The sequence below is a fragment of the Galeopterus variegatus genome, unplaced genomic scaffold, assembly GCF_000696425.1.
Source record: "Galeopterus variegatus unplaced genomic scaffold, G_variegatus-3.0.2 Scaffold1555, whole genome shotgun sequence".
NCBI lineage: Eukaryota > Metazoa > Chordata > Mammalia > Dermoptera > Cynocephalidae > Galeopterus > Galeopterus variegatus.
The window spans coordinates 169,115-181,173 of NW_007727666.1; the positions used below are offsets into that span (position 1 = coordinate 169,115).

The window sequence follows — 12,059 nt, forward strand, 5'->3', positions numbered from 1 at the left end:
CACACTCACACACCCCTCCATTCATTTGCTCATTTTTCATTGTGACCCTTTTGTTCTCTGTTGTCAGTTTGTTGTTATTTTGGATTTTGTTTGTGGCAAGTCTGAGCTTATCTGGGGCTCTAGACTCTCTCTGATGCATTTTAAATATTCCATTTTTGGTTATGGGAACTTCTTTCCATATTTTATTTATTCCTCTCATTTGAAAGCTTCCTGGGCAAATGACACCAGTTTTTATATTACTCCTATCTTTTCTTACAACTCATTTTTGCAGCTGCACAGTTAGAATTACATTTTCAAAAATTCTCACCTTCTTGAATTATTGTCATCTTCCAGAGTCTCATGTCATGAAATTACACCTTTTCCTTCCTGAACATTTTAGTATTTATTCTCTCAAAGTCTTTAGTCTGCATCTGTGCATGCCCTATACTCCTCTCTCTGGCTATCACTTGGTCCTTGTCTCCTGTGGGCCCTATCACTTCTACTGCCAGTCAATCTCTCTTTCGGATCATAATTTGGTCCAGAGTAGCAATTCATGTAGTCAGAATGTCTGTCCCCTGGACCTTATCACACACCCTGCTTTTGCTAGATGAGACAGCAAGTGTGAGGAGGTTGAGGGTCCCCACCAGCATGGGCAATGAATGACCAGTCAGAGTGGTTGCCAGCTGAAACCATCTAGTGCATTCTTCAAGATAAAGTTGGGATTCCTGTGCAAGTCTCTCATTTTGACTATCCTTAGTAATTGCCTTGGCTACAAGATTTGACTGTTCAAATCTTCCCTATCTTTTTAGTCTCAGCTCAATTCGTACCTCCTCCACGATGTCAGCTTTACCTACTTGAGCCACTGAATTCCCATTGTATTTAAAGTCTAGCCCACAAAGCCTAAAAGGGCTGAACCGTGAGTTGTTTGGTATAACGCTCTGTGGGTTCAAAGATGTAACGTTACAAATATGGGGACCAAAAGTGATAATGGCTACTGTGTCCCTTGTGGAACCTTGCACAGAGCTAGGTGCAAAAGAGATTTTAAACTTGAACATAATTGCACTGCACTGGATTGAATTAACTTGAGGTAAATAATACAAGGAAATAGTCACTGAAGAGAGGACTGAGGAGCTGGATTTCAGAATCCCAGATTTTTGTTTGTTAAATCTCAAAACTTATTAAAAGACAAAGTACAACAACAATGGAGTAAAGTGCTTTCAGAAGTATTTATCCATATTGTCTTACTGAATATATTTTTAAATTATTTGTGCCTCTCAGTGACTAGTCGGTGTGATTATTATGGTTGTGAAGACGATGGAGATAATTGTGAGGATGGCCTAGGATGTACCTGCCAGACTGGGCTGGAAAGACCTAACCCACAGATTGCTTTATGTGTCGGTGAGTGCTCCACCTGCTAACAAATATTCTTCACAACTCCTACTTTCTCTCCTTTTGCATTTGCTAAATGACAAATGTTACTGCTTGAGTTTCCACATGCATTTCGGAGTATGAGTGAAGTGAACTTTGGCTTTAGACATATTGACCAGGACTGGGACCTTGGCTAGGAGCTGGTGAGGTGCCCATGCGCGGCTTCACTGCAGGTGGTGGGGGTGTGTGGGGGGTGTGTGGGGAGGGTGTCGTGTGTGGAGCCAGTGAGCACCCTGTTTTAACCTCAAAAAAGGCAATATGAAAAATTTGTATTCTGTCACATGTCATTTTGGGGTTGAAGAGGTTGTTTCTGAAAATTACCCAGAAATCACTGTTTTGAAGCTTCCAGTGTAACGTGTCCCGACACCTGCAATGGAGATCACAAACAATGCTTACTGCAGGACGGTGAGCCAGAGTGCATGTGCCAACCAGGCTACTGGAATGATACTAATGGGACCTGTCAAGAGTAAGAGAAATCACTCCTTTTTACCTTGCCATAGCTGGAGCTCAGCAGAAAGGATGGAGCTGGCAATGGACATATGGGTTGGGGGTCAGACGTTGGTAAGCTGGCATAGGCTGTTGGGTATAGAGCATCGTCATCATCACCATCAGGAGGTTTTGAGCATCCTCTATGTGCTAGGAACACAATAGGTAGTGCCTCTTGCACAGCAACACTGTCAGGAATGTTAGTTCCCCACTGTCAGGTGAGAAAATGGAAGCTGAATGTAAATAACGTGCCCCAGCTCACTGGACAGCAAATAAGAGGTAGAGGCATATGGTGACCCAGCCTGGGAGGCCCTGCAACACTCCATGCCTCTCGGGTTAGCCTCACCTGAATTGCTGGATCCTCCTGGAGCTCAGAGGCTGGAGTGTTCTGTCTGCAGCATGAGACCACATAGGATTGCATAGCCCTCAACCTTTCAGAGCCCCGTGGAAGGTGCCCCCCTGGAAGAATGGGAGCGTAAGGAAGACGTGAGAAGGAGGAGCAAGGGAAAACGGAAGGAAGAGGAGGGTGGAAAGGAAGAACCCTGGCATGCTCCCCACAGGGGGCTCTTTAACACGGTTTCGTATTGCTCCCTGTATTTCAGGTGTGCATTTGGCTACAGCGGAGTCAACTGTAAAGACCGTGAGTATCAAAGTCTTGCTATTATAAGCAAGTTATTAAACATTTGAGAAATAAATTGACCACATTTAAAATCCTGTCCAGTCTCCCAAAGTCTCTGGCTTCCTCCACACAGGGAGACAAACTCAGCTTGCATTTGGTCTTCTGGGTCACGCCACCCCATGCCATGCTTAGGTTACAGGCAGCAGCACCTCTGCCACAGAAAACAACAGAAGGCAGCCCGAGGGGTGGGCTGGCGCCTCTGCACTTGCTCCAGGCCAGAGAAGGGCGTCCTGGCATTATACTGATTTCCTATATTAGCTTAAACATGCATTTTCTGCTACTGGAAAGGATAAAAGGCCAGTACATTCCAAAAATTTTGATGGGTGTGGAACAGCAGACCTAGAAACCAGACACATAAATACTTAAATCTCCTTGCCTCAGAGCTATGTACTGGTTTGGGATGTGTTGTTGCAAATTCAATTGCTTGGTTCCCTCCTATGTCCCACCCCCACGAGATTGGGACAATACTAACCTTAAATTTTAAATTATTTTATATTTTAAAATTTTCATAATGAACCAAAGATCAATGACCCAAGATAAAGGAAATATGTGTCCACCTTCCCACCAGCCATGAAGATAGTAATGAGAGATGCTCTCAATTTCTGTTGTATTTTGTTGTAAAGAAGGATTTGCTAAATCATTTTTTCCTTCTGGGCTTTCCGCACCTATAAAATGGGAGGTTTGGACCACATTACCTTCAAGGTCTTTCCCAGACTTAATGATCTATGGCCCAATGAATCCAGATTGGAGGTGGTGTTTGTGACAGTCACATAGCAGGAAAAGACAAAGCGGCCCAGAGCAGTGCTGTCTGATAGAAATATAATGTGAGCTACATGCTTCCTCTTACATTCTAAAATTTTTAAATAAATTTTTAAAAGTAAAAAGAAATAGGTGATCTTGATTTTAATACCATTTTATTTGACCTAATATGTCTAAAATATCACTTCAACATGTAATCAGTATAAGAATTATTAACGAACTATACGTCACCGTTTTTAATAGTTTGGAATCCAGTGTGTGTTACACTTGCAGGTCATCTCGTAACCACATTTCAAGTGTCAACAGTGCTAGACAGAGGAGGAGAATGGGTGGTAACGAACCTCCATTACCTGGCTCCTCTGTGAGTGCCAATTTTACCTCTGGCCTATTTCCCCTAGCTTATCAGTGAGGTGAGGTGTGGAGGGCAGGCAAAGGCAATAGAGGTGAGGAGGGAGGTGTGGACCTCGGCTGAGATCCCACTCCCCGCAAAGCCCGGGAAGACTGCTGCTATCAGCCTCCTTTGAATTTATTGTCTTTTATCTGGCAAGGCTGCCTCTTTGATTGAGTTATGAAGACACAGTTTGGGGGGTATATTAGTCCATTTCTGTTGCTTATAATAAAATACACAGAACTGGGTAATTTGTAAGAAGATGAAATTTATTTCTTACAGTTTCTGAGGCTGGAAGGTCCAGAGTCCAGGGAACACTTCTGGTGAGGGCCTTCTTTGGTGGTGGCTTTATAGCAATGCAGGAGTCTCACATGGTAGAAAACGGTGGAGCAGAGGAAGACAAAACTCTCATGTGCTCTTCTTTTAAAGCCCTCAGAACCAAGCCCTTGACCACCATTTTTAATCCATTCACTAGGGCACGATAACTACAATCTAATCACCTATTTGAGGGCCCACCTTTCAATGACCATACTAGGATTTCCCACCCTCAGTAGTTACAGTGAGGATTTAAGCTTCGGTGAGTTTGGGCGAGCATCCAGTCTACAGCAGGAGGTACTAAATGAAATGAGCCACCTAGCCAAACTGGCCTTGGAGGGGTCAGGGACCAGAGCCTGATCATCCTCACAGCTAGGAGTCACTCGGAACACACGGACCTGTGCAGTAGACAATTGGGGGCCAGCTTACTGGAGGCTGTTCCTACTCTTTTCTTTTCCCTTTCAGAATTTCAGCTGATCCTCACTATCGTGAGCACCATTGCTAGCGTCCTCATTCTCAGCATGGCAATTGCGTTGATCTTCTCAGCAAGGTATGGGATGGAAGTGCCCCTTTCCTGGGGCACAGTGCCACTGGCATGACACTCTAGTTCCCAAACACACGTATACACCTATTCTCTCCTGGACAAGAGAAGGGAAATAAGAGGAGGCCTGTCTAATACCACTTAATTTTCTTCTGATTATAAAAGCTATACATGATCATGGAAGAATATCTAGAAAATAGAGAAGTACATAAAGGATGAGGATAAAAAACCATGCACAAAACCCACCACCCTGAAGCAATTAACACTTTGGCATATATCCTTCCAGATTTTTTTCTATCTTTTTAAATGATATCATATACATAATTTTCTATCTTTTGTGTTTTTAACATTTTTTGTTGAGATTTATTTTTGTTTAACACCATAATATGACATAGCAACCATTTTCTTATGTCATTAAATACTCTTTGTTAATAGAATTTAACTCCATTGATGTTGTGAGATATAATTTTCATCAGGTCCTTCCCCTGTCCAGGCCTCTGCTGCACATGGTCACTTCACATCAACCTCAACTGAGCGCCCCTGTGTTTTTTTAAAAAATAGGAACTTTATCTCTGAGGATGACTATTCCTCAGCTTGGTGTCTTTTTCTTTTTTTTTTCTTTTAGCAGCTGGCTGGTGTGGGAATCATGAACCCTTGACCTTTGTGTTACAAGGTGGCACTCTAAACAATTGAGCTAAGTGGCCAGTCTCTCAGCTTGGTGGCTTAAATTCTCTTCTATTAAGGGAGGAAGAGTAGGGTCCATTCAATTTATTCAAAAATATTTAGGTATGCTAAAGTTTCCTCCATTAACAGAAAGGAGAATGCTATTATCTCTTTTCCACTCTAAATGTGCCACGTGGGGATCTACTTTGATAAAAACAAACTACTTTTTTTCTAACATTTAGCTCATATCTGATATTTTGGCAAAATAGCTGTTTTTCCACTATGATGTAAGAGGATAAACAGATTTTAGGTTCCTAAAATATTTTATTTCTTCTTTTTTTTTCTTTTATTTCATTTTGGTATTTACTCGTCCCAGAGACTTAATTATAAGGAGGCAACGCTAGGAACTGGAAACGTGAGCACCCACATCGTCTCTGACTTTCCCTTCTCCAGGAAGAGAGCCAGAACATTCCTGATTCTGGAGCAAGGCTGTCTCCTCTTTTCTTGGGAGGCCTGGCTGACTGCCCTGTCTTCTGGGTCCTCAGGAGTTCTACAGAACCTTGTGACCCTGTGACAGCATGCATCTTAGTTCCTCCGTTCTGCTGCAGACACAGCTTTGTTCTTAGCACAGTTACAGATTCATGATTCTTGAGAACACACCAAGAATTATCATTTTCTTGCCCCTTTCAAAAGGAAGGGAAGCCTCTCCTCAGCCACTTTGGACAAGAGTATTCAAGACTGTTATCAAAGGGCAGGAACTCTGTTGTGGGTTAGGCTGGCCATCAGAGTCACAGGGCGAGTGACAATCCCAGTGTGACTGAGGCAGGGGTGACTGGGAGTGTCCCTGTGTGCCTCATAGACATGCTGGTCCCTCTCCCCACTCCCACAGTCCAGGGCAATGCAGGATCGGGACCAGGACCATGGCCTGTGGGCCAGGAAGGAAGGAAGGGTCACAGTCAGAGTTATTTGGGGGCAGATGTCTCCCTCACCTGCAAGCACTTCCACTTGGTTTTGAATAGTTACTCTTGAGATCCTTGAGGGGCACAGTAGAGTTTCCCGGAAACTCTATTTCTCCTTTCAAGACCTTTGTACCTTGAACTCACTTTACTCACTGAGGTGCTTCTATATATGCTGACTTTGCTTAAATGAAAAATTGTATCACAAATAATCTTTTCTCTTTGACTTCTATTATTATTTCCATAAATAATTCAAAAGCACACTTAAGAATATTAACATTATTAGCAAAATCTGAGTGAGGCCAGTGGAATTAGATGGCAATGTTGGATCAGCATTAACTTCCTGGTTTTGTAGTTAGATGGAGCTTAGGAGGAGACGGTCCTTAAACTTAGGGACTCTACACTGAATAAAATAATAAAGTATTATGGGTAATGGGGCATCAGGTCAGCAACTTATTCTTAATTGGTTCGGAAATGTGAATGATTGGGGAATCTGGGCGATGGGTGTGTGAGAACTCTGTAATATATATTATATGTAGGTAACTTACATGTAAATTTGAAATTATTTCAAAATTTAAAAACGTTTTTTAAAAAAAGAACATTAAGATTTACTTCAGGAAACTTTCTGCCATTGTCTGGTCCTAATAATCCCTGTTACTAATTACAGATCAAAGAACAAAAGGAAGAATATCGAAGAACAGAACTTGATTGAGGAAGACTTTCAAAATCTAAGACTGCAGCAGACAGGCTTCAGCAATCTAGGAGCAGACGGGAACATCTTCCCTAAAATTAGGATAGCTGCTTCTGAAGACAATCGGCCACAAAATCCCTACACAAACCAAAGAGGTGTATCTTTCCCTGACTATTAGGTGGGGTTTCTGTTTGGCTTTTCAGAGTGAAAGGCCCCAGGACAGAGTAGGAACCTCAGCTAGTGTGTCTTCACCAACTCTTGGCTGCCCCCAGGCTGGCTTGCTTTCTTCTTAATGGAAAGAGAAAGATCAAGGAGGAAGCTTGCTGTTGTAGTGAATAGCCATGACTTGGCCCCCAATGCTGACCATCTGTGTAACTTTAGACACACCACTTAATTTCTCTTGACTTCTATTTCCTCATCTATAAGAAGAGCAGCTTAATTTAGATGTCCTTAGGGTCCCTTTAAATTACCAGCTTCTATGGATATGACTCCTGTGATTGTGATAATCATTCTCAGGCCATTTAAGGACCCAGGTCTTGGGTCAGGCCCAGGGAAGGATGTTGAATGTAAACATGGTTCTGTGGGATCCTTTCCAGCTGGGCTGTGTACAGGCATCTCTCTCCTCCCCTCCCACAAATCTCAAGGAACTCAATTTCTAAAGAGATAGGCACGTGAGGCTGCTAATATTTTATGTATTTCCGCTGGGACGACTTTCCAGGAGAATAGCCTGTACACATTAGATTTGTGTTGGATAATCATAGCTGGCACTGCTTAGCGTGATTCGAATGAAATGTTGAAAGGAGGAAGACTGTCAGAGGCGACTCTTCGGGGGAAAGAGTGACAAGGTGACTGAGATGGAAGGAAGGGAAGATGGTGAAGGAAGAGGACAAAGCAGGCCAGGGCAGAGATGGGAATGGAAGAGAGGCGAGGGGAGAAATGATAAAAATGGAAGAATGGGGAGAAAGCTGAAGAAGGCAAATAACGTTAATTAAAGTAATGTTAATATCTTATGAATCTAAATTTTCTCATATATTTCTGTTAGAGTATTTCTTGTCTAACAGTCTTCTCTCTCTGTGTCTAGAATGGTAAAAATTTGGAAGCCTCCATGGCCCCCAACCCAGTACACAAGCTATTATTTGGAGTGTTTAAAAAGACTGATGGAGAACTGAGTACGGGTGAAGATCTGGCCTCCGACGTTCCTCTTGCATCTGACAACTGCCAGCCTCTCTGAACGGAAGCTGTGAATGTCTGTGATGAATACAGCTTGCATGCTAAATAAGTGTCTATTAAATCAAATGCACATAGATGCTATTAGTACTTGTAAGATAGTTGATTTTCTCCAATAAGTATGACGTGCTAAGACAATGGTTAGGGTTTTTTCCTATACAGCACTAATAACCATTTCCAGTCCGGAGGAAATCTGCCCAGCACTGTTCACTCCTGAGAGAACATTCCTCTTGAGATGATGATCTACAGATAAGTGACCTAATTCTACTGGGACACTCTTACACATCGGTTGTGGAGGTCCCAGGGGATGAGGAGACAGATACCATCTTTTAAGGGCCTCAGGCTTGCTCTCTGACAAATTAAAATAGAGATCTGACTTCTTTCCCTCCAGTGTAGGGATTTTGGCTGCCCTTGAACTGTCAGGAGTTCGGGACCTGGCCTCACCTCAAGAAGACAGGAAAGAGACGTTTCTCAGCTTTTTCAGGAGGACTGACTGGAAATCCAGGAACTTCTTGTGGTTAATTAGAAAGCCTGGACTAGAAATGTCCACCATAAGGTGCATTTTAGAGTTTTCGAAATGCTAGTCAGTGGGAGGGGCAGGGAGAAAAAACAGGACCGGGGGTAGGAGGGAGAGAGTCAGAGGAAGCTGGGCCGGAAGGATGAGTGAGGGTGGAGGCACCAGGACCCACCGTCTCCCTTGGATTCCCCTCCCTGATGAGCAAATGGCCCTTGCTCTAATCCACGCCCTGGAGTCTACAAAGAGGTGTAAAAACAAAAAACCCAGGAGCGAGAGCTTTAGGTCACTTTGGAATTGGAAACACTCTGTTTGGCTGAGGGTGAGAAAGGGAGCTTGTGCTCAGGAGTCCAGATGTCCTGCCTTGTGATGCAGGCTCTGGGGTACTGCACTGGGGCCTCAGCCTCCCCTGGTGACAGAGGCTTAGCTGTGGCCACCAACACACACACGTACGTAAGAATGGGGGCAACCACAGCAGGACAGGCTTTTAAAAATGTTATAGTGTCCTTGTTTATGTCTAATGTTTGGTTCCTTTACAAGTAATTTTTATTTGTTGTTATTATTATTTTTCTTGACTGTTAATTATAAAAGGTAACACAATAAAGTGTCCTTGGTAAATGATGTTCTTCCTTGTGTTTGGGGCTTTTGGAGATGCAGTCTCATTTTAAATAGCAAACATGACAGATGGCAAACTGGAGTGATTGGTATCTGCCAACCTCATTAGGGGCTGTTGGATTACTCAAGATAATTCTTTAACATGCAGTAGGCATTTGGGGCTGCTCCCCCCATGTATATCCCACCCCCACCCCTCTCCCCCAATGATGAAGCAGTCATGCATTTTGGGTGGAACTGATCCTACTCCCAGCTCCAGGGGCTGGCCCCAGTTGACCCGTCAGTCAGTGGAATCCTTGCCACAGTGATTGACTTGAGAGTGAGCCTGAGGCATAACTGGATGCAATTAGGGCAAAGCCTGAGCTTTGGTAGGAGGCTGGGAAGAAGAGAAACTCTCCTTCTGAAGAGTGGGCTTGAAGATGTGCTGCCTTGAACTGCTTCAGTTTTGCTGAGAACAAAGCTGACACATAGAGGAGGGCAGAGCTGAAAGAAGCACAGAGAGATGAAGCTGGAGCCTTGATCAAACCATACCTGAAGGCTTTGGACTTTCTTCTGCTGGGAGACCAGTTTGAGTATTTTTTTTTTCTGTTATTTGTAGCCGAAAGCATCCGCACTGTTATCACTTATGTTTACTCTTGTGTTCTCAAGGCTAGGCAGTGAATAAAAGAAACATGCTCTTATGAACTATTAATGTCCATTGTGAAGACTTAGCCATCAATCAATCAGTTAACAGCAGCAGAGTTAACGTCTACATAACTTAAAATTGGCTGCTGTAACTTGTCATCACAGACTTTATTTCTGACCTTCATGTTACCTCCTTTATATCTGAAGATGATTCTGAGTTTGGTACTAGCAGTAAGCTATTTGAACCTCCTTTCTAAAGAGCCCAACCTCCCCGGTGCGCCTCTGAGACAGGGCACGCCAGCTCTTGTCACTTCTCTAAGGTCCTGAGCTATACAAATCCTGGGCTTCACAGGCCGTTCTTCAGAGACTTTCATTGCTATTGTTCGAGTTAAAATAATGTTCTATCCTGAGTCAAAGCCTAGAGAAAAGAAAAAAAATTTCTAAACATGGTATGTGTAATATTTATGAAAATAGGTTTTGCATTCAAAGTTGGTTTTGATTCTTCTACAATATGGCCTATAATTCATTTGTTCCTGCTCTTTGGTACCTTTGCAAAGGTTTTCTGATTGTCCTGTAACCTTGGAAGGCTGTCAGAGTGAACTTTTTTTTTTCATTGAAGCGTGATTGATTATACATAATTTGGGGGGTAGAGAGTGAACTTTTTAAGATGCATATCTGATTGTGACACTCCCTTGCTTAAGGCTTTCAGGGGTTCTCCACCAACAGAACAGAGCTCATAGAATGAAGCCAGACTCCTGTGGCATGTCACTCCTCCTCCTCTGGCTGCTGCCACTGACTGCTCCGGCCTTGCCTCATGCCCTTCCCCGCGGTGCGCCAGCACTCTGGCCACACCTGCTGTTCCCTAACATGCCACCTCTCCATAGCTCCATTCCTTTGCTCATGCTTTCCCTCTACTTGGAATGCCCCTTTCCTTCAACTGCCTAATGTCTTAGTCTGTTCAGGCTGCTGTAACAAACTACCATAGACTATGTGGCTTATAAAAACCAGAAATTTATTTCTCCTAGTTCTGGAGGCTGGGAAGTCCAAGATCAAGGTGCCAGCAGATTTGGCGTCTGGTGAGGACCCATTTCCTCACAGACAGTCATCTTCTGTAACCTCACACGTTGGAAGGGTCAAGGGATTTCTCTGGGGTCTCTTTTATAGGGACACCGATCCCATTCTTGAGGGTTCCACCCTCAAGACTTCATCACCCCCCAAAGGCCCCACCTCCTCATACTATTATATTGGGTATTAGAACTTAATATATGAATGATGGGGGGACGCAAACATTTAGACCATAGCACTTAATAAATACCTCCATCTGTCTACATCAGCTAAACCATCATCTCCTCTGGCCGGCGTTTCCTAATCCTTCCCTTCTTCTCCCAGCACTCTCAAGTAGAAGTATCACCTTCTTCATGTCCTAACTGGGTCCTGTCAGCAGGGAGGAGGTTGTGCATGCTGAATCTGTTTCCTTCTCACCCAGCACAATGCCTGGCACAGAATGAGTATTTAATAACTGTGAAACAGGAGTATGAAACAGGACTCTTCCAGCTCAATCTTGAAGAATATGCTCATTATCTTGATTGTACGATGGTCTCATGGGCATATACATATGTCAAAACTTGTCAAATTGTACGGTTTATTATATGTCAATTATCCCTCAATAAAGCTGGGTTTCTTTTTCAAAGTAGGGAGGGGATTACTACGTAGGGGCTTCCAGCCTAGGCGCAGCCCTAAGACAAGAAAGGAACACGTAGTACTTGTCATTCTGCTGGATCTCCCCATTAGGCTGATGGTCCTCTGAGGTCAGCTTTGGGTGAGCCCAGCCAGGGATGGGCCCGGACAGCAGTAGGTCTTAGGTGCACACTGGAATCACCTGAGGAGATACAAATATCACTGATGCCTGTGGCCCATCCCAGAGCGATTCATCCGGCTAGGGCAGGCCTGAGCATGGGGACTGCCGAAGCTTCCAGGTGATTCTACCCTGCAGTGGAGTCTGAGAACCAGCTCATTAGATCAGTGACCTGACTCCTTGTGGCAAGCCTGAGGTCTCGTCGTTTTCCATTCCTCCCCCTGACAGTCGAGAAACCAAGAGTCCATTATGCACAAGAAGCCTCAGTGGGCTCCAAGCCCCCTTATGGAGAAGGTGCTCAGGCATCCAGGTGGCATCAACACCAGAACCGCTTGAGACAAA

At 43.8% G+C, this 12,059-nt stretch overlaps 1 protein-coding gene across 1 annotated transcript; it reads left to right on the forward strand.

The window, feature by feature from the left end:
- Window positions 1-1,752: 1,752 nt before the first annotated feature.
- On the forward strand, window positions 1,753-8,048 carry MUC13 (mucin 13, cell surface associated). Its single transcript, XM_008577643.1, has 5 exons — window positions 1,753-1,812; window positions 2,496-2,533; window positions 4,500-4,584; window positions 6,862-7,040; window positions 7,967-8,048. The coding sequence occupies exons 1-5, from the start codon at window positions 1,796-1,798 to the stop codon at window positions 7,972-7,974; spliced, it is 327 nt and encodes a 108-aa protein (XP_008575865.1). The 5' UTR covers window positions 1,753-1,795; the 3' UTR covers window positions 7,975-8,048.
- Window positions 8,049-12,059: the final 4,011 nt, after the last annotated feature.

Bases quoted from the DNA above. Each gene is read 5' to 3' on its own strand.
- MUC13 (XM_008577643.1), top strand. The intron at 2,534-4,499 runs GTGAGTATCAAA...TTTCCCTTTCAG, and splicing joins CGGAGTCAACTGTAAAGACC to AATTTCAGCTGATCCTCACT. The intron at 4,585-6,861 runs GTATGGGATGGA...TACTAATTACAG, and splicing joins GCGTTGATCTTCTCAGCAAG to ATCAAAGAACAAAAGGAAGA.